This window comes from Mytilus californianus, unplaced genomic scaffold (assembly GCF_021869535.1).
Source record: "Mytilus californianus isolate M0D057914Y unplaced genomic scaffold, xbMytCali1.0.p SCAF_12, whole genome shotgun sequence".
NCBI classification, from domain to species: Eukaryota; Metazoa; Mollusca; class Bivalvia; order Mytilida; family Mytilidae; genus Mytilus; species Mytilus californianus.
In genome coordinates, this window is record NW_026262604.1 from 14,309,498 (window position 1) to 14,333,571 (window position 24,074).

At 32.5% G+C, this 24,074-nt stretch overlaps 1 protein-coding gene across 1 annotated transcript; it reads left to right on the top strand.

The window, feature by feature from the left end:
- The first annotated feature begins 12,944 nt into the window (after positions 1 to 12,944).
- On the top strand, positions 12,945 to 21,158 carry LOC127721424 (perlucin-like protein). The gene is made up of 5 exons (XM_052228146.1): positions 12,945 to 13,195; positions 15,559 to 15,648; positions 17,575 to 17,660; positions 18,960 to 19,044; positions 20,851 to 21,158. Exons 1-5 carry the CDS (start codon positions 13,141 to 13,143, stop codon positions 21,072 to 21,074), a joined length of 540 nt encoding a protein of 179 aa, XP_052084106.1. The 5' UTR covers positions 12,945 to 13,140; the 3' UTR covers positions 21,075 to 21,158.
- Positions 21,159 to 24,074: the final 2,916 nt, after the last annotated feature.

Here is a 24,074-nt window from a genome sequence, read left to right on the forward strand (position 1 = left end):
GAAATACCAAGTGACCACGAGAACCACAAGTCGATAAAAAACAAAAAAAAACTCCAAAGAAGGAAATATGAATAACAGACAAACAACAGTTCACACGAAGAAAAAAGAAATTCTAGAAAATACGCTGCAAAGGGTAAAATTTATCACTCTGCAAGTTGATTAAAAGTCATATCTACATCATTGTAGCATTTTAAGTTGATCATATGTTCTTAAATTTATCAAAGGTAAAAGTGAAATTAAACATCTCTCTGAAGTCGAAAATAGCTTTAGAGACGACATGGTTCTCCCAGTTATTTAGGTAATGTGTGTGACAAGGGACGGACAAGTGAAACAAAGAGACATAAAGGCGATCAAGGAGTAAAAGGTAAAATTTGAGACAAATCGGAGTGAAGGTCTAATAGGAGAAAAAAAGACCAATAGTTACAAAGACAAAAAGTATAAAAGGTAAAAATGACCAATAAGAGAAAAATGCACAAACTGGTGCAAAGTGTGACAGAGGAAATATCGTAGAACTAGGTTCAATTGGATCGAAACGCGTTATGGGAGACACATGGCGCAAGAGGTCCAAATGAAGACAAATGTGCGGTTGGTGAACGAGATCCAAAAACAATAAGGGCCAACTGATCTACTTTGTCATCTGGGAGCAGAGGTTGATTGAAAAAAGAATCGAGATGTGTTAACGGTCTAAATGGAGATAATTGGCTTCCTTGATTAAATAGTGAACATGGCAATCATGGTATCAACGTTAGCATGGGTTCAATAAGAAGTAAGGGCCCTGTCGGCGACAAATGGCAAACAGGTGTAACAATAAAGTAAGTTCAAGTTGAAAGTTTATGTACATGATTCTGTACTAAATTGTAGAACATCATAATTCTACAATTTAATATGTCTTCTATAACAGAAGATGGCACATCAATTAATATCAAATGAGAAATGCAAGTGTTATATGAGATAAATGAACCATATCGTTTGCGTTGTTTATTTAAAAACATGTAATTACCGGTCTTTCATTATGACAAATATCTAAATTCATTCTTAATTAGTTTTTGAAAGGAACATCCTGACTAGCTTTTCACACTTTTCAGAAGTATCTACTTATCTCAATACTTATGAATACATACATAAATTATATTTCATTTTATTTGTTATTATCGAACGAAGATTGTTTTATGATAAACGGGAGATCACCAAATAATTTTTCCAACGCCTGTTTCATATTCATTGTGTAATGATGACCTTGGATGGATGTTGAACCTGTCATTCTACCCAGACATATTATCCTTACAGCGAGCCGGCCAATCTCCTAAGTGGCGATAGATTTTAGTTTGATCTTGCCGGAATTTAAAACCCGCATCCTGTCGCAATCGAGGCAAGCACGCTACCAACACACCACCGAGACAGTTAAATTCATTGTACGTCTGGTAAATAACACCTATTCAATTTTTGTTTATCCTCACTTTCGTGTTTTTTAACATTGGCTTATAAAACTAGTGCTAATAAAAATTAAAAATAAACGTATTTTTGAGATACAGTTAGGTAATCAAATAATTATACAAAATCGTCAATACTTTGAATACCAACTACTACCTCTTAACTTTAAATTAGGATGACAGATTAAAGAAGCGGCGTCAAATTTTAAAATGGATAAAAAAGTTTGGCTCCTCAACATTTTACAAACCGAAGACTTTTAAAGCGGGAATATTTTGCAACAATATAAATGTGCAACTTGGTTTTAATATTAATGTTTGCCGTACTGATAGATATAGTATGTTCGTTAAAACCGGATTGTTATTCAAATGACGGAGATTAAACGGAGGACGGTGGAGTTTTACAAATATTGAATATCCCCGTCACATGTTCACATGTCTGTCACAATTCATAAAGCTAGAAATGTGTTACTTTTTGGTATATTTTAATGTTTTTTTTCGTTTTTTTTTCCTTTTCCCAAGAGGAATTTGCCGCTGTGGCTGATCTTGGATGATATCTGTTTAATTTTCTCAAAATTATTTAAGATTTTCAGCGATTTAGAGTTGAAAAGTTGTATAATGATTTGCCTATTGTGTAATATCGTATGTTGAACCATATCATTCATGTTGTGTTTCGTGTGAATGCGGTCTCAATGAGTCACATCCACTTTTATCCATATAGGCCTTCTTTTTATATTTTAAGTCTGATGAAATTCATTTTTTTTCTGAAAGACAAATTTTCAATAGAAGTGCTACTTAAAGGTGAAGAGGGCTTAAGAGGCAAAGTCAGTCACGGAGATAAGTAACCCCAGTTTGGCTGAAAATACAACGTAAGTGATAAGGGAAACACGTGTTTCTTCTACATAGGACTCATCAGTTGCGTTTGAATTTAAATAATTATAAGGTCAAATCAAACAAGACGTTAGAGGCACTTAGACAAAAATTCAGAAAAGATTTGGTTAAAACAACGGAGGCTCATTATGCCTTAGGATAGAAAACCTAATTGCTTCAAATAATTCAACATTTAATAACCACTGAATTTAAGGATATGATCGTATCAAAAATATTTCATGTCAACACAATAGTGTTGACTACTGGCCATGGGCTGGTCGAACCCTCGTGAACGGAAAGTCCATCAACATTGTAACACTATAAAAGATAAAATAAGTTATACTATGTGATGCACCGTTGATTTTACCTTTGCATCAAACTAAGTCTCCTCAAATTTTGATTGAAAGTCATAACGACTGCTCATAAACTCTGTCTCCTTCCATACCCACAACCAAGTGTCTTAACTGACAAAAATATATTTAACAAGAAAATTCCATTAATCATCTTCATATTGAATATTTATATATGTCAGATCATACGAATGTTTGTGCTCCCGCTTTACAGGATTTCATTGTTAGAGGGTTGCATGTTTGTAATGTTCAAGTGTAGATTGATTCTCCTTAAGTTAGGTTTTACGGACACCATTATGTGGTTGACTATAATAAACGACCACGCATATGTCAAAAGATAATTCCCACATATACAAGTGGGACGAAAGATACCAGAGAGACAGTCAAACTCGTAGATCGAAAACAAACCGACAACGCCATGGCCAAAAATAAAAAGACAAACAGACAAATAATAGTACAGATGACATAACATAGAAAACTAAAATCTAAGCAACACGAACCCCCCAAAAAACTGGGGGTGATCTCGGGTGCTCCGGAAAGGTAAGCAGATCCTGCTCCACATGTGGCACCCGTCGTGTTGCTTATGTTATTACAAATCCGGTAAATAGTCTAATTCGGTAGGTCATATTCGTGAAAAGGGAAGGATATTGTAGTTACGACATAAGGAACATATCCGATATCATCTGTGAAACGGTTATTCCATAACGGTCAACCAACTCGTGATGGCGTCCGTAAAATTTACGAAGGGATGATTTCAACTTCACCATTTGGAACTCTTGGTTTAATAGCTTCCTTGTAAGCAGCAATCCTCTATCAAGGATATCATGATAGGAAATACAAACCCGGGAATATCGTATCAATTGGGAGATATATACTCCGTATGCAGGCGCTGCTGGAATGTTGCTACATAGAAATGGAAAGTTCACAATTGGGAAGCTGAAATCATCTCTTTTGTCGTAAAGTTTTGTTTTCAACCGACCCTCATTGTCAATTTCTAGATATAAGTCAAGATATGAGGCAGACTTAACTGTATCTGCAGTATCCTTTATCTCTAGTTCGATGGGATAGATTTGTTCAACATAGTCACCAAATTATGTATTATTTAGTGAGAGAACATCATCTATATAGCGGAACGTAAAGTTAAAGGATATTGCTAACTTCTTATTTTTCTTCCTAAGAAGTTTCTGCATGAAGTCAGCTTCATAATAATAAAGAAACAAGTCGGCAAGAAAAGGGGCACAATTGATTCCCATTGGAATTCCGACAGTATGTTGAAAAACACGTCCTCCAAACGTAACAAATATGTTGTCAATCAAGAAATCAAGCATCTTGATAATGTCAGTTTCAGAGAATTTTTTGTTTGAATCAGAGTGATTCTTTACAAAGTAGGATTTATCCCTCCCCAAGACAAGATACTTGTATCTACGTTCGCCATTCTTTTTAATGAAACAAAGTAATACCAACACTTTCAATTTGTCTTTTAGTTTGGAATGGGGAATACTTGTGTAAAGTGTAGAAAAGTCAAATGTTTTAATACTATTGCAAGATGAGAGAGTCTTAGATTGTATGTACTCTAAAAGATCTTTGGAATTTTTTAGTATCTACATCTGATTCACGCCACCTCTAGAATAGGCAGTTTCACAATAACTTAGGAGCCCGGCTTTGATTGCTGATAAAATAGATGTTAATAATTTAGAAAGAGGTTTCGTGGAGCACTTGGAAGACCCAGCCATATACCGTTGTTTGTAAGGACACTTATGTAGTTTAGGTATCCAATACAGTGATGGAAGATCCAGTTCCTCATCTTTAGTTGAAATTCCAAAGGAACATAGAACAGACCTATGCTTATCCAGGATTTTCTCTTTGGTAAGTGTCGTGAGGGTATATGTTGAGTTTCTTATTGAATTGTCAATACCTAATTCATTTATCAAGCAGTTTATGTAATAATTTTACACACAAACACGATGTTGTTTCAGGCTTTATCTGCGGGGACAACAACATATTTGTCATGGAGGTAGGACAAGTGCTTTGCAACATTTGGGTCTTTAAAAATTGCATGACGTAGCGCGGGTATTGATAGACCCATTTAGTTTCTTAATTCGGATTTGTATCAACGACCTCACAGCTTTTATCCATTCGGAAAGAGTATCTACGTCTTTTTTCTCGCGTTTAGCCCATTGCCTGGCATACTCCTCGACTGAATCCATAAATATTTTAAAGTTGTATTTCCAATTGATGGATTTAGGCTCACGATATTTCAGACCTTTGGATAACATTACTTAATACCAAATGCGAGCTTTTGTCGTTGAAAAAGCAACACAACAGTTTCCCGAAGAACACCTCAGTAGCTGAATTTTGAGTTGGATTCATGCTGTTGAGATTTGTCTGCGTAGTTTTGTGAAATGTCGTTTGTCAAATAGTCTTTTATCTATTGGTAATATTATTGTCTTTCTTTTTTTACTAATGATTTATTTAATTGTCTCTATAGTGTCTACTTGCTTTCTGTAACTTCAAAACAAGTTTAATGTCAAATTTGTCTTTCATATAAACATGATTAAGGATGAATACAAGCTTACTTTTTAATAGGGTAAAATAGTTTATCCGCCAAATCAATCAAAAGAGTACAAGCAAATATCAATAACAGAGACGGGCAACTGGATATGCCCGTGCCTTTCAAAGTTAAAATTTGAATAGTTCATTGATGTTGTACAAACGTTCTTTTCTCTCAATTAGTATCTGCGTGTATCGTCTAGTATCCGACATAAGGCAAAGCAAAAAAGAAGCAAACATTCGAGGCCTTTTATAGTAGACTATACGTTATGTGTTTTTCTCATTGTTAAAGGCTGTACGGTTGCCTATAATTGCTTACATCCACTTCATTTGAACTGTGGTGGATAATGTCTCATTGGCAATCATACCGCATCTTCTTATTTGTATTTTTAATTCATTATTGTTAGATAGGACATGAATTCGCTCGTCGTATGAGAAGAATGTCATATGGACATTGTGTATTCATTATTTCATATATTTTTATTTCGTATTATGGGATAACATTCATTATAACACTATGGAAATAAAAGTCACCAGAAGTCTCGATATTCATTCCGTTAAAACTTTTTTTCTTTTACTTTTATTGGCGTAATGCTTGAATCTTGATATTTATTGTTTTCTTGCTTTAGAATTAAGAAATGTTTTAAAGACAGGAAATATTAACTTTTCTTATTAAACCTAAGATGACATTCATTTGTTAAACACATGTGCAATTTGCATTCTCGAAAAGTTACCAACCCTTATGAGAAGTAATGTATGAGATAAACTGCCATCTTTATATATATCTAGAAACTTCTTCAAAAATTTCTAGAAACTCGTGATATGCGCTCGAAAATCGGTATCAGTTTTTTTTTGCTAATATGTTATTCCAAAATCATTACGTTAAATCTAACCCATACCCCAATCCTAACCCTAACTCTAACCTTAACCCTATCGCATGCCTAATCCCAACCCTAACCGAGATTACAGACATTATGATGGCTAATGCAAGCTTTAATCTTGATACAAACTACTGGAGTATTTTGTTAACTTAAGTGATAAATGAAGTTGTCTGTTGATGCTGGTAAGATTTGACTAGTTTATTGTCAAATGCTTGCATAAGACTCGTGTTTCTGGAATAACCTAATCAATTGAAAGTAAGAAAAGTCAACTTGAACGCATGAAGTATTATCTTCAAATGTAATAGACTTGTTCTACGTAATGTGGTCTCTGGTGGAGAGTACCAAGAGTTCCAAATGGTGAAGTTGAAATCATCCCTTCGTAAATTTTACGGACGCCATCACGAGTTGGTTGACCGTTATGGAATAACTGTTTCACAGATGATATCGGATATGTTCCTTATGTCGTAACTACAATACCCTTCCCTTTTCACGAATATGACCTACCGAATTAGACTATTTACCGGATTTGTAATAACATAAGCAACACGACGGGTGCCACAGGTGGAGCAGGATCTGCTTACCCTTCCGGAGCACATGAGATCACCCCCAGTTTTTGGTGGGGTTCGTGTTGCTTAGTCTTTAGTTTTCTATGTTGTGTCATCTGTACTAATATTTGTCTGTTTGTCTTTTTATTTTTGGCCATGGCGTTGTCAGTTTGTTTTCGATCTATGAGTTTGACTGTCCCTCTGGTATCTTTCGTCCCTCTTTTGTCTCATTGGCAATCATACCACATCTTCTTATTTTCATAGTTGACAGGCGAACGGAGGTGTTACAATAATGACATTTAAAACAAATAAGCAATAGTCAGTCAGCATCCGATGATTTTGATCAGATGCCTGGTATATGTATTCACAGTTGTCATTAGGTTTCCATCTGCGTAAGCCGTCAAGTCTTCTTTCTCTGCCTAATTGAGCAACTGATCGCATGTCTCTAACTATTAAGCGAAACAGTTGAACATTCAATTTGGTATTTATTGCTTAAATGCCACGCAACCAGCATATAGGGACAATAGCAAAGACAGTTTGATTCGGAGTAAAATGATTGATTCATAGTAAGATAACACGATCTTCAGATGCCAGTTGTGAAGTAACAGGTTGAAATGCGATTAAGCCCGTCGGTCTTATACTAAGCCGGATGTACCAATCAATCAATCCTAGAAAATATACGAGTATATCATATCGGTATAATATTTGTCTGTTGGTAAAGAACATATATTGACTTGCAGGTGCCTTTTGGTTTTCATGACTTTGGTTTGGGATGTCATTGGTGAAAACCCCACATCACAAACTTCAGATGTAATCTATTTTTCACCAATGAGAAAACTGAGTGGTTTAAGATTAATAGTGTATTGAAACATCCTCTCAAGCATTTCTGTAAAATCACTGGTTTTCTTGGGCCAAAAATCTGAAGTTTTTTCGTGAATGTATATCTCTTTCGTCTCAATATTTCATGTGCATTATTTTCTTGCGGTCACCATCACGAATCGGTTGACCGATACGGCGTGTATTTTTCTCAACTCACTGGTGACATGTTTCGCGGTCTTAGATCTTTTAAGTTGTCAGAATAGTCGCCTGATCTGTAAATTGACCAATATAACCTATTACCTTATGTGATATTTGGACAGAGTGTAGATTTGTATGACGGATGATACATGCGTTATTTACTCTTTCGACACGCCCAATTTTACTCCCTTTCCTCAGTTCTGTATTTAACCTTGATTTGAACGCTCTGGATGGATTCATACGATTCGAACATCAATCCGTAAACTAATGTTGCCTTTTTCATGCATTGTTATTTGAATTTACACTGATTCTGCTGTATATAGTATAAGAGTAGAAGAACTGGAAATTTTTCCTGATTGTATATCTATGTTTCACTGCATGACTTCGAAATATTTTTGACAATTAAAAAATAATCATTGAAGTGTTTGTTTAAAGAAGATGGAAGCACGTGTAGTCCAATTTTTTTTTTTTCTGAAACCTTTTTCTAAAAATGATCTACCTTTAATAAATATCCATTTTAAAGACATCTTTACGATATTCATTAAAATCCTTTATTATTATGTCTGTCTAAGACAAAAATCATTTGCAAAGAGCTTCATTTACATTTCAATTAATGTGAAAAGAGTACTATTTGATATCAATTAGTTTTTTTTTTTCTGTATTTGAGTCTATTAGCATGTCAGAAAACACAATTTCTGTAGAGACTCGGAAATTAAGATATTAACTTTCCTTCTGTTTTTATTCAATCTGCACTCTTTCTTTTAAACCCATTGTTGTTTTGTATTTTGTGAATACTTTGACTTAAAAAAATGTTCCCTAAATTAAAAATAAGTTTAAAAGTGAAACATGCTTATCATTGAAATGCAAGATACTGAATGCAGCTGACACTGATAAACAAATCAACTGCATTACTATCAGAACAATCATTAATTTATCTCTTTTCCTATTTGATTTACAAGTTTCAGCATGTTTATCATTCCACACTTTAGTTTAGGTACTGTATTCGTGGTTTGATGTATTCTGGTATTCCATCGGTATATCATACATGTTCAACTTTATCACCCATTTTTATTTTAAAAATTTCTTCAGAATGAATTAACAATGCAGTGACTTTTATATATATTCTAAAGAATGTTTGCTCTATAAAAACAAGGGTTTTCCACTGTTTTATCTGTAACTTATCTATCATTTCTTTTGTTTGATATTAACAAGGGAGATGATTTCAATAGAACAATAGTTTTATACTTCCTTTTGAAATGAAGTTTTTTTCTCTATTTTGTCTTACAATACTATAGTTATTACTGTATGTAGCCAGACAAGATACACTGAAATGTAAAGCGTGTTTTCTCATAATAAGAGTAGTTTAACATTGTCCACCATTATGTAAATACGATGCAAAGATTTATATACTTTGTTTTTGACATCGTAGGATAGGAATCCTGTATAGACTTCTCTATAGTGATTTGAGGCATTTCAGTGTTAACGATATCTCATTTGAAGATATAGATGAACAGATAAAATTATACATGGTCTGCTAAATTAGAAGTTATCATTAATAACTAAACATCCTGTTCAAATGAAGTTTATGACTCCCCTTAGGAGTTGGGGACATCGAACAAATAAGCACCTTACATCTGAGTTTTAAAAAATACTTACATTCTGTTGAAATCCTGAACTTTGCAGAAGTTGTAAACGAAAATAACACTTTATGAATTCAGAGAATAATTTCATAATATGTACTACTTCATGTTTAACATCAAATAATTAGGTTTTTAGAACAATGGTAGTAACAGATTGTGTCTGTTACCTTAGATTATATCTTCTTAATCAATGTATGAGATGATTTGAACATCGGAAGACTACTGTTGCCAAATATTTGATAGTACCTTTTATAAGGGCACTTGTAATAAAGTATCTATTTTGCCGAAAACAATAACATGCAAGTGAATGTACAATTTAAAGTAAGCTCTTGTAATATGAACTTCCGTTGATGTGATGTTAACATATATTTTTAATAAATCTCATTTGACAGGCATTGTTTAACGAGTTTGTAATTAGTATAAGGCTTTTTCGGAGATTCGTATGTATTTAAACTATATAAATGCTCGTTCATAGTGCAGTACAATGAAATGACTCAAAAGTTGTCATGAACACCGACCGTTATTTCGATTGTTTTTCTTCCAACTTTTCAGTTTGATTCTCAAGGTATTTATTGTTTTTTCACAAATGTATCCTAATTTCTGTGAACAACTAACATCATTTCCAGTGTTTGTCATGCTTTGGTCTAAATGAACACAATCTTCGCCATTTCTCAAATTATCAGGCTGGCGAGATCCCCAGTCGGTAAAAGTAACACCTGTATTGTCAGCTCTCCACACAAAATGAGATTCCCGGATTGAATCATGTGCTCCGATCCAAATGTGACTTCCATTCTTATCTCAAATGAAGTAAGTTATTGAAATGTACGCTTAGGCAGGAAATTGGAATCTCCCTCTCTCTCTCTCCCCCATCTCTATCTCTATTATATTTTCATATGTTAACAATTTCTTAGGTATTCTGTGTTTTCCTGTTTTGTCAAAATTGATTCGTTTGAATTTGATACTATCTGGACAAATTTTCATCTTTAAAAGATGACGATTATTAGATTTTAATTGAAGTATGTAAGTATACCTTTTGCAAGTGATTTCAAAAAGTCATTTTCAAAGGTGTTGTCTATTTTGAAGAGTCGAAATAGGATGAACGGATTATATAAACCCGAAAGCAGATATAATACAAGCCCAAACGAAAAAAATATAAACAAGTCTAAATTGAAAACAACGTTCAAACCTATGATTGCGTTGGATACAAACCGCAATTTTTATACGTGTGCATGCAAAACAAATTTCTTGGTAGAGGGGTCTAAATACAGCACAAACAACATTTTCCAAAAGACCAAAAATGTGAAAAAGTATATTTTAACAAAGCGCATTTGACTAGCAGGTCAAACAATGGATGTTCTTAAACCCTGCTGACTGCCATGCGATTGCCAAAGAAACATATAACAGACACAGACATAGTGAGCAAGTTTTGAAATAAAAAAACACCGTAAAAAGAGGCAAAAGGAACATTACCTCCAAAAAAGGGAAAATATACTTGCCTTAATTCACAAAGGGAGTAGAAATAGAGATTATGTCAGCGTTTGTAGTAGTGCAGCTGATTTTTTTTTACATGGTGATTGCAGTCGTTTTTGTGTATTTGAATGGTTACCATATTCCTACACTTAATTTTTTAAAGAAATTATTTGATGAACAAATTCAAAAGAAAGTGTCATGTATGGTTAAAGATACATCGTTATATGTAAGATGACAATACCTTCAGGCAAAGTTTACCTTAAATGGATTTAGATATAGTTTTAGGTTCCTTTGGGTAATATAGCTCTTCAAATGTTTCGGTTTTCTTGTATCTTTGGCTTTCAAATATTTGGTTTTGATCATTTTTGGTTCAAGGTAGATCAAGAAGGGCGCTTCGGACGCATACACTTTATAAAGCGTTATTGTCATTATATTCAGGGCGATTCAGCTGGTTGTCCTTTAACAGAAAAATATTAGTTGTTTCAAGATCTTGTTGATAAATATTCAGTATCAACTTAACAAATAATACATGATGGTCATGAAGTATAGATTCTAGGTACTGGTGTTGTTTATCATCTCAATTAAGTGTTATCGTGTTCTTTTTATTTGTTTTTGTATATTTTTAACCTTTAATATTTAGTCAATTTTTGGTAATATCCTTTTGGCGTGTCTCGGTATTTATACATCCCGCCATTGTGTTATTGTGCTATGGTCATTTTTTTTATTCTTGTCTTTCATTTTTGCTTATGTGATTAGTCTATAGAGTGTCTACATGCCATTTTGCTTTTCTTTGTCGACATTGTTTTTTTATCGTGATTAAGATAATCACACAATGTTGACTGCTGTACCCCGATTATTGACATTTTTCATTTGCTGTGTATTTCTTTTTTTAGTGCAAAAAGGGAGTTACGGAAGTGAAAACATGTTAAGAACAATTAAGTATGTGTGTATGACTAGTTTTTAAAGAGTTTCGTCAAGCACTCGCAACCCTTTCTTATTGTTTACATTTGCATCCATTTTACTAAGTTGTACCATATACCATCAATTCAAAATAAAATATACAATATAACATTAATAAAAAGAACAATAATCTCTTTATAATATATGAAAAACACATAAATAATGGATTTTTTTTTCTCTGGCAATGTTGTCTTGTAGATTTTGTGTATTTTGATGAATTAATTTTTACGCAAGAACGAAAAAAGTAATGAAAACGCGATCACACTTATATCGGGATATCCGAGTATATTATTTTCAATACTTTAGATTCTATTCTATTCTTTTTGTAAAGGTTCTTTTGTGTGCTAAGTGTCGATCTGATCAGTCTTTTTCTATTGATTTTATAATTTGTGTTAATCTTGTGCTGTTAAACCACTGTTTCATATTAGGGGGAGATGTTAGCGTTCATATACATGATATACTTGATTGAGTATGATACCTTTTTGTAGTGCCTGTCCTCAGTAAGGAGCCTGTACTTGGTTGATGTCTATTATATGAGTTTTCCATTTAATTGTGTTTAGCTATTTTTTTTTTATAACTTACCATATAGTATGGGTTTTAGCTTATTGTTAAATACCGTACAGTGCCCATGGTTATTCAGAAAATTTTTTTTTTTTTTGTCTTGGGAGAATAGTAATCTCATTGACAATTATACCGCATCATCTTATTTGATTTTATCGTAAGGATATTTTGCTAGATATGTAGAAGTTAGAATGTCAATAAACCGGTAGCAATAGGATTTGGAAAAGTTAAACAGATAGATAGATTACAAAAAAAAAGAATTTTTTGAAGCTCCCCCTTTCCATAAAACATGACTGTACAGTATGAACAAGATTCTATATTACGGCAAATTTCTTAGGCTTTCAAATAAATATTTCTTTAAATTTGGTTTGAGCGTTCATCAAGGAGGTAAACCTATGACGTACCAAATTTACAAAAAATTTTTTTTATTTACTAGCAATGGATTGCAAGCAATGCTTGTGAACTGTTGTCTTTTTTAGAATGTTAAACTGTTTTAATGTATTTCTTTCAGGGGAATGCACCTTTTTAGAATACAATAAATGATTCACACAAGGAAGTATTACATAAGTATGTGTCATTTGACACAAGGAGTTTTCTATTTTGGACATAACAATTTAAGCTAAAACAGATTTATTTAAATATAAAAGAAACTCTAATGTATAAAGTTTACTGAACTTTTAAAGTCATTCTCAAGAAAACTTTGATTGAAAATGGGTGAACAAGTTGAAAATGTATATGAACTACCAATGGAAGAATAGAATGCATCAAACTGCGAATATAGTACGCAAACTAATGTGAAGAATAATAAACTTGCTGACTTTTTTAAAGCAAATAGGAAGAGAAATAAATTATTTGTGCTCCTGATTGTAATGCAGTTGATTTGTTTATCAGTTGCAGTTGCATTCATTGTCATGCATTTCAATGGTAAGAATGTTTCAATTTTTAACTTATTTTTAATTCATGGGATAACATTTATCATGTTTATTGTTTCAAATTTTACAAAAAGTGTATAACCAATTGGCTTTACAGGGAACTAGGTAGATAAAATAACCACTATCATATAGAAAGACAAACGTATTTTGTACAGGGTGATAAATCCAAATACAGACAAATCATTAGGATAAAAATTATATTGTTTTCAATTTAATAGAAAGAAAATGAACCTTATTGCAGATTGAGACATAACTTTAAATGTATCGATTCAAGTCGTTAATTTGTCATTGAAATTGATATAGCTTAAAAAGATATCTAAGTTAAAACTTATTACGTGTTGCATTCGTTTTTTAATACATTTTTGAAACATAATAGAATATTGGGACTACTCACTACTCATGTTTCTGACGTTTTTCCAAGCAAACGCTAACTTTTCCTGAAAAAATCCAATTAACCTTACATGTTTTTGTTATTATATTGCCATACAAATGTCGTAGTGAGGCTTATATTTACAATCACGAAAAACATACAATTACTTCCAGTGAAGGTTTGATAATGTATAGAAACATTGAAATAATGTAATGACTATTCCGATTGGGACTGTTTATCTTGTTTTGGGAACATATTGCTTAACCTTTCGTTTTTATGTCGTTTGTCCTAGCTGTTAGACACAATATTATATATCCTTCGTTGACGACAAGTCTGTTTTCAATCTTGGTATCTCATATTTCATTTCTGCATTACAAAATAGAAAATAATTGAAAAATTGTACTTTTTGTTTAAGTTTTCATTGTAAAAAAGAGTAGATGTTTAATTAAAATGCGGGTTCTTATTTAAATGTATTGAATGCAGGACCAAAATTGACAAAAAGGCAAAAAGGGATCTCCTGGAGATGTAGGATTATTGATTACTTTATCCGTATTGATTTAATTTAAGGGAATATTCATTTTCGTACCACAAAAAAAGGTTCATTGTTGGCAACAATGTTAGTTTATTATAAACTGTTTGTTGAGGCTAAAATATCTGAGTATATTATTTTCAATACTTTAGATTCTATTTTTAACATCAAGTTGTAAAAAGTCATAAAATATACAAGGATATAGTTTGGTACACCAGGAACGCTCTTTGTCTAAAAAAGACTCATTAGTGGCGCTCGATTCACAACAGTTTAAAGGCAAATTTAAGTACAAAGTTGAGGTGCATTTCTTTCGAAAATTCTGAAAATATAGTTTTGATGATGAGTTCTGTATTAACCCTCATTTGAAGACTGTACTTAAAAATCCCATGACAAAATTTGCATAAATATATGTACGCAAACAAGTTTAATTGCGTTTTAACACAATAGTATGAGAAGGAAAGAAATCATCAATCTAAGACAGAATTAGTTACTCTGAAATAATCTGTAATTTAACATGTCATTGAAGGAATATTCAATACATTTTTTACTAGAAAATGAAGACAAAAATATTTTAAAAAATGCAATGGTATAATTATGTCGTATTGTTGCAGTCTATGTAAATATTTCGGTTGAGGAAAAAAAAACGGGTACAATTACACGTCATTTGGTTGTTTTAAACAAGTGTTAAATGATCTGCGGAAGGCGGGGAACTAAAATTAAATGGTGTTGCAAGTTTCCCTCGAATTAAGAGTTCAGCTTAGAATCATCCATCCCTTCTGTCAGTAGCTCCCAAGAACAAAGAAAATGTTATGCGAAGAATGACATATTTTGCGTTTTGTTATTTCGATAGATAGATAGCTTTATTTGATAAGATATCAATACAAATATTTCAAATGCAATAGTTTAAAGCGATAGCAGATATATCAAAAACATACTAAAATTATAAAATTATAAACAAGTATCGAAACTTAATCTGGATGTCTATAAAAGCCTTAAGAAATATTTCTAAAGGGATCCGTTTATGTTACATTTTTAACACTATCATGATATAGTTAGAAGAAATCATATCTTTGGTAGGCTTTATACTAATAACTGATAAATAGTACATACCTGTCAAGTACTAGAACATGTTAAAGTGGTTATGAACATGTTAATGTGGTGATGAACATGTTAATGTGGTTATGGACATGTTAATGGGGTTATAATATGTTAATAAGGTTATGAATATGTTTATGTGGTTATGAACATGTTAATGAACACATCCTGCTTAATGTAAGACGAAATTGATGTAATGTAGAAAAGAAGTAAACATCGTTTTTAAAATCTTTGACCAGCACGGTAACAATACACTGAGAGGTTTCATTTCGAATATATATATGATATAAAACGTTTGATTCTGATTTGAATCACTCATTTAACATCTTAAATTTGTTAAATATCAGAACAAATATTTCAGCATATATAGAAAGAAGTGCAAGACTGGAAGGACAGATACAACAATTGACAGTAAACCCTTCGAATCTTGAGAGACAGTTTCACTTATTACGTAAGTTAACAAAATACTTCGGATCATGATGAAATGTGGCAATTAGCATCCCTATGTTTGTTTTAAAGTTGTGAGTAGGATAAACCTATGGTTAGGATTAATATATTAGGTTTAAAGTTTAGGCATAGAGTTAGGGTTAAGGTCAGACCTAGGGTTAGGGTTGAAGTAAGGGTTAGATTAAGTGTAATGTTTGGGATTAAAATATTAGTAAAAAACAAATATTACTGATTTGTGAACGCATGCCATGTATTTCTGGAACATTTGTAAGAAGTGTTTAAAAAATTTAAATATCAATTTGTCTCATAAAATACTTCTCACATGGTTTGGTAACTTTTCGAGAACTGGCAATTGTTATTGCATTTATCAGTGTAATCTTAAGTTTTAACAAAATGGTTGATATTCATGTATTTACACAGATTTCTAATTCATAAAAAGGAAATAATAAATAGCAGGATAAAATTATCATGCCAATATAATCATAAAAAAAGAAGTTCAAATGGAATAAGTTAAGAGAATACTGCTGAATGATACTCCCATATAGCCCTGCTGAAAATTATTCTAGAAAAACAAGATAACATTATATGAAATAAATGATTGAAAAAAGTTCATATGCCGTTATATTTTGCAATTACAAAAAAAATGTATGGGTTGTTTGCCTGTAAGAGAGCTTTCACATGATTATTATATCTTTGTTCTTAATTGTTTATTCAATATTATGGTGTCTGGATGTATAAATACTCATTCAAGCTTGCTGGACTTGAATGGCGAGTTGTCTCATTGGCACTCATACCACATCATCGTATTTCTATTTACTGCAGGGTTTGTTGCTCGTGCTGCGTGGATGCAGTAGAATGTGTCCCCGTGCTTATAGTGTAGCAATTATGGGTTTTTTTTTTTTGGTTTTTGTTTTTTCATTTTTGTTCATTTATATGTTTCAGAGTTTAGTGTGACGTCCATTTTCACTGAACTATAACACATTTTTGTTAAGGGGACAGCTGAAGCCCGCCTCTGGGGGCTTGATTTTCTCGCTGTGTTAAAGACCCATTGGTGGCCTTGAGCTGTTTTCTGCTCTTTGGTCGGGTTGTTGTCTCTTTGACACATTCCCCTTTTCCATTCCTAATTTTCTGTTTGCCTGTGAGAGAGCTTTCACATGTTTATTAGATCTTTCGTTCTTAGTTGTTTATTCAATATTATGGTGTTTTGATGTATAAATACTCATCACGCTTGCTGGACTTGGATGGAGAGTTATCTCATTGGCACTCATACCTCATCTTCTTATTTCTATAGCACAGTCTTCTTACCCTTCGACTGTATGCATGTCCTACCCAATAAACCTAAAATAACGATACTTTTGTTACGTGTACTCTTTGATTGAATTTGCAGAGAACATTATACTATATCAAACATTTATAAGCTTGTGTTCTTCCTTTATCATTATAGACACTTCTTACATTTAACATGTTTACCTTGTTTAGAAAGTAATATTAGGAAGTATATACTAAAGAGGAATTAAATCTATAAGTCAAAAAGGGAAAGGCAATACTATGATCAAAAGAAAAAAGACATAAAGACAAACCACAACTCACAAAACTACGAAGATAATAAAAAATACATGAAACAACCTAAAAAACATAGCATCTATGGTGTCCCGAAGGGACGTGCAGTTTTTGCTGCACTGAAGGCAACTGTTGTCTAATATATCTATGTTCGTTCATTTTAACGTCATGATGGTATTTGTGAAACTTAAGCAGAAACGATTTACACTTAACCATTAAACACACGTGGTGCATGTGCTTTTTTGTAAGTACCACCCATATAACAATGAAATCCTGTAAGAAGCGCAAACTTTTAACTGATATTTATATAATTTATAGAAAAGGACTGAATTAATGCTTCTTGTTAAGATAGAAAATATCTTTTCTGCAGTTGGCTGCGGGTATGGATGGCAAAGGTTTATGAGCAGTTGTTATGACTTTCAATTAAGATTACGGAAGACATGGTATGATGCAAAGGTAAGATCAACGGTGCTTCAGAGCATACTTCTAATTTTATTGTTTATAATGGAACACTGTTGGTTAAAGTTTAGTCCAGAGAATATCATCAACTAAGTAGTCCGAACGTTTGTGTTGACATGAACATCGTTGATACGGTCATGTTCTGTAAATGCATTGATTATAAAATACTTAAGTGAGCCTTAGTTGCATTTGGCACATTTTTTTCAAAATTTCCGGTTTTCAATACTATTTGATGTCGCATTTGATATGGTCTAACAACTTTTTTAATTCGAGTATAACGGACGAGTCGTATGAGACAGAACGCGAATCTGGCGTACTTAACTATGAGCTTTGTATTTTTGATGATACACAGGAAAATGTATGGGTGTACCTGTACTTGTTTTTTTTTTTTAATTTGGCGAAAGAAATGTTTATAGAGAATTATCAAAGGCAGTAAATTTTATTTTTCATATAATTTCTAACAAATTTGATAACAAAAAACTGATTAAAATACCTGACTTATAATTTGGTAAGCCATTAGGTCGTTCGTCTACATAAGACATGTGTGGTGATCGAACCGAAGCAATGGAAAGACGAAATCAAATACAAATTTAAATAGCACTAAAAACAAAACAAAAATCAAAAAGGTGTTTATAATACTGAAAAGGCTTATAAAACCTGTTATTCAAAAATAAATAAACTATACATTCACAAAAAAATGACCTTACTAATGTTATTTCATGTCAACAACGTTTTGCTGACAATTGAGCTGTTGAAACCCTCTGAGACGAAACTTCTTCATCATTGGCATCAATCCAGTGGTTGTAAAAACGCACTAAACATGCCAGGTATAAATTAAATTTACTTTAAGAATATCTAACTGAATAATTGCTAGTTAAAAAAATAATTCTTTATTTGGCAAGTGTAAATATCTTCCAGAGGTCATACATACATCATACAATATTTGTCAATTAGAAACTTTCTACGTAACATACTTTTTGAATCTAACAATGAAACTGAGTCAATTTCATTTCATCATTGATAGGTGACTCTGAATTGATAAGAACATGAGTTGAATCTCGTTTTTAAAGGTCTTCGATTGATCTATACAATAGAAATTTTGTTCATGTGTAGCATTGTAATTTATATTATCATTATTGATTTGTTGTCATGGTAATTTTATTGTTTATTAAGTGATGCACTACTTTCACCCCATCGAATCCTTCGTAATTGTTTTAATTCCCACTTGTCTAGATTTTATTTTGAGTTATTAAATCTTAAGCTTGTGAAATCGATTTTTTTAACTTTTTTTCTTAGATTGACTGTCATACAAAAGGAGGATACCTTGTGAAAATTGACAACGCTGTTGAAAATTGGTTCCTAAAATCTTACATACAAACTGGTGAGTTTTAAAAGCCAGGGGTGAATATTTATATGAAAAAATGAAAAGATCACGTTATAAATTTCATGCATCCGAAGCGCTTTTCTGTGTTTACCTTCATCAGGAACGTTCAAAGCCGAATATTAGAAAAGCATGGATGTATAAGAACCGAAACAGTTGAAGAGCTATATGACCAAAAAGGACATAAAAATATAGCCAAATCCATCTAAGGTCAACTTAGGGAGCCTGAGGGAGTTGAAACCTTAATTTCTTTATAATTTATAAAAGGACAATTCTATACAGAAACGATCAGTATCTGTCATTCGCTCACATCCCCCAAAGATCAGTGCGAGCTTTTGCCATCAGGTGGCGTCCGATAAATTTAATACGTTCCCCTTCGTCTGTCGTCTGTTATGGTTAGTTTACTTTAACCGTTTGTTTTAACTTTTCTCTGAAACAACTAAGACAATTGCAACCAAATATTGATACAACCATACGTGTAGAGTATATAGATAACTATTTGTGTCTGATGAATCCGCAGGCCTACCAATGTGACCGCAATTGTTAATATCAGGACATAGGAATGAAATATATGTTTTGTCGATTATTAAGAAAAAAAGTTGTAGAGATAATTGACATAACAGCCATGTTCAGAATGTCAATATATCAATTAAACTATCAGACGACTCCATTTATAATTCATTACCCTTAGATTAAAGTGTTTACGACTTTTTGCGGTCTTGTCTTTTTATCTTAAAATGTATGATAAATAGAGAGAAATTTTTAATTACAAATTAAAATGATAGACATGAAGACATCTAAATATATATTAGATTACCTAATGGTCAGTCGACTATTTTAGGTGTCATTTTCCGTAAATACAAATGTTATCATTTGTCGCTTTGGGTTCTTTGATATCTTGAAAATTATGTTAGGGAGACGCTTTAAATTTAAAATGATCAACAAATAGGGATCTACATAAAAAGGTGATAATCGAAGTGATCAGTCGTATTTTTTTGAGAATTTAAACCCTTGAAAGAAGATTGTTACCAATTTCTTGCATTTTTTGCTATAATGTTGAAAAACATTACAAAATGTAAATAGCACAAATGCATGACGTGATCAATAAGTAACTAAACGGTGTCGATATTATTAGTAAACTTCTAATTTGAGTCATTAAATGACGATGATTTCATATGCTTGCGTTTTACGCTAAAACTATAGTAGATACAGGAAAACCAAAAATTGTAAAACAAAATTATCAAATAAGTTCAAATGATCGAAATTATCGGCCTAAGCCCTATGAGTTGATGAGTTGCCGTAAAAGGATGGTGTGTAATTAATTTTAGTGATTTCCATTTAATATCTTGAAACTATGATATGTAAACTGTAAGTATGAACAGCAAAAAATGAAGCAACAATATGACTGACTTGTTGCCCCTAAACCAAAATGTTAAAACCATTTTTCAATTTAGCGCTTTTAAAAATATCGAGAAAAAAACAACTGATAATGATCATCAATACAAGACTTTGAGCCACACAGTTTCCATTGAAACCAAAAACTGTGTCGCATTGTATCAATGGTAAGCAAACATACAAGGTGATAAATACAGGCTCCTTGTAGACTTTAGGTTTTTTTTAATTGTCAAATTGTTTTATATTGATGATTATGTTTTCTTTTGAATGAGAAGTTATGTTAAGTACATTTTGAAACAAATGATTATTGAAAGTCTTAAACCAATAACTGACATATTATCTTATCTATTTTCCAATGTGGTTTGTCTTTACAATTAATTAGAATATATAAGGCTTATGATCTATTTATAGATAACAACACACATAACGTTTGGATTGGAGCACATGATTCTGAACGAGAATCTAATTTTGTCTGGGAATCCGACAATTCATCTCTTTCCTATACTGACTGGAATTCTGGCGAACCTAACAATGAACTTAACGAGGATTGTGCATCTATGCGTAAAAAACGTAATTACAGATGGAATGATGTGTCATGTTCACTGTTGTTTTCATATATTTGTGAGATACAATGAAATCCGTTATGCCATACTCTCGTTGTTGACCACACGTACATCATAGTATCTGTATCGTGTCTTAAATATCACAAATATTAATTATTTGATTGTTTTTTTTTTACTCTGTCCTCTTACTTTGAAAAAAAGCATTGATACAACGCTATGTAATGCAGAGGTTTGATAGTTATGTGAAAAATAGGAAGATAAATGCTCATTCGCTATAAATGATAAATCTTTGATATTCTATTAATAGCATTCTTATTCGGTTGTCACATTATTGGTAACTGCATTGGAAAAATCGTCAAGTATGTCAATCTGATCAGAAGAACAACTGAATAACACATTTTCCTATTTTATATTGGGTAGTATTCAATTAAAAAAGATGCGGTATGATTGCCAAGGCGACAATTATCCACCAGAGACCAATGTAAACGACATAGAAATCCGAAAAAGACAGTCTAATGGACAGCAACATTGCTAATTAATTCAAAGTTGCTGGACCATGACATAGAGGGCAACGCTTCAAAATGATAGACAAACTGAGATGTACTGATAGTAATACAATTTTATACACATGTTAAAGAAAATATCCCTGTCTATCATAGGTAGTTCCTAACAAACTTATTTAAGCAGAAAACTTGACATTGACCATTGGTAATTAATTGAAAGTCATCGGATCGTGAACTAGGGGAGAAGGGCCTCAAATAGTCGACAAACTGATATGTACTGATAGTAAGGCAACTTTATAGAAAATACCATTGAATTATCACAAGTAGTTCCTATCCAACTGATTTAAGACTTAAACAACCTAACATTGATTTAATAAAATTCAGAGTCACTTGACCGTGACCAAGGAGGTAGGGTCTCGAAATAGTCATCAGACTGATCAATACTGATATTAATGCAACTTTATATATAAGTTATATTGATCTATCACAAGTAGTACTTAAGCAGAAAACTTAACATTGAAAATAGCTTATTAATTAAAAGTTGCTGGACCATAACTTAGCAGGGCCTCGAAAATAGTCGTCTTACTGATATGTACTGATAGTAATGCAACTTTGAAGAAAATATCATTGATATTTGATAAGTAGTTCATATCAAACGGACTTAAGTAGAAAAGTTAACAATTGTTTACGCCGTCAACGACGACGACGGAGTAACAGAAACCCCTATGTCTAGCCTTCCGCGAATTTCATCGCAGGCGCGACAAAAACTTTACCTTTTTGGTCATACAGCTCTGAATATGTTAGGTATTTAAACATTCGTGGGTTTGAATATGTAAGATATGAGCTTTTTTTAATGAAGGTATATCCAGTTATATTTGGAAGCAATAAACATATTAAGTGTTATTTTTAATTACTTATAACGTTCAACAAGGCACATACAAAACGTCTTTTCACGATTACCACTTGTCACCTTTGACACTATGAAATAGTCAGTTATAATCAACTGTACCAATCCTGTGACAGTTGATATATATATAAAATGTTAAATGCAAATTTTAATGTTCATGGCAGGTGCTCCGCAATTATACCTTCATCGAGTGAGATTTAATTGTTTTAAAACGCTGTCTATCTAAATATAATGGACTTATTTGCTCTAGTTCAACCATTATTCTACCATATTGAAAATTAATAACGCAGGAAAATATGATTGATTGATTGATTGGTGTTTAACGCAACTTTCAACACTTGTTGCAACAGTTGTATTTTGGTCTTTCGACTGGTTTGACTCGAGCTCAACTGACTAGTCAACCAAAGGTAATTATGTACAAGGTAATGAGACTGGTGTATCTTTGATTAGTTTCTAAAATGGTGGGCTGATGCCACTGCTGGTGGACGTTTCATCCCCGACAGTGTCACTAGTCAACGAGAATAACAGTTTATAATTGTTTTGCGCCAAGAAGACAATTCTCCTGTGATGACATAATATATCATTGATACATCATTTTTTGTAATTCTACTGCATGTTCAATTTTGGAACTTTTTGTTTTTAATGCTTTTCAAATACTTAATTGATTGGGTTCCCAATTGTTTTAACTCCAGTGCTATTGATGGTTCTTCTGTAGACTAAAAGAGGGACGAAAGATACCAGAGGGACAGTCAAACTCATATATCGAAAACAAACTGACAACTCCATGGCCAAAAATAAAAAGACAAACAGACAAATAATAGAACAGATGACACAACATAGAAAACTAAAGACTAAGCAACACGAACCCCACCAAAAACTGGGGATGATCTCAGGTGCTCCGGAAGGGTATGCAGATCCTGCTCCACATGTGGTAAACGTGCATACATGTATATCGTAAAATATGAAAGCCTTGTATCTTGTCTATTGGCGACAAATGTCAAACAGGTGTAACTTTTAAATTTAATTCAAGTTGAAAATGTATGTTGATAAGCTCTGTACTAAATTGTAGTACAACATAATTTTATTTTTTTACATGTCTTCTATGTTAGAAGATTGCAGATCAATTAATATAAAAAAATGAGAAATGCATGTTATGTATGAGATAAATGAGTCATATAATTTACGTTGTTTATTTAAAAACATGTAATTAACCGTTTTTCATTATGACAAATGTCTACATTCATTCTTAATAAGTTTTCAAAAGGGACATCCGGATTACCGATAAACATCACACTTTTCTTAGTAGCTACTTATCTCATTCTCATGAATACGTGCATAATTAGTATTTCATTTTATTAGATATTGTCGAACGAAGATTGTTTTGTGGTACACAGGAGATCATGAAATAAAAGCCTTGTTCCACCTCCTGTTTAATATTCATTGTATAATGATGACGATGGATGGATATTGAAACCTGTCACCCTACCCAGATATATTATCCTGACTGTGAGCCGACCAATCTCCTTAGTGCCGCGTGCTTAGCGAAGATACTGCACATTTCAATTTTAAAGTCTTTGGTTTGATCCCGCAGCGTTTCGAACCCACGACCTCCCGCACAGTAGGCGAGACCATCGTGACAGTTGATACAGACTTTTGTAGTAT

Excerpts from the sequence above, each read along its gene's own strand:
- LOC127721424 (XM_052228146.1), top strand. The coding sequence starts at position 13,141 with ATGCAGTTGATTTGTTTATCAGTTGCAGTTGCATTCATTGTCATGCAT. Across the intron at positions 17,661-18,959 it reads AGACATGGTATGATGCAAAG|ATTGACTGTCATACAAAAGG; the intron begins GTAAGATCAACG and ends TTTTTTTCTTAG. Across the intron at positions 19,045-20,850 it reads AAAATCTTACATACAAACTG|ATAACAACACACATAACGTT; the intron begins GTGAGTTTTAAA and ends ATCTATTTATAG.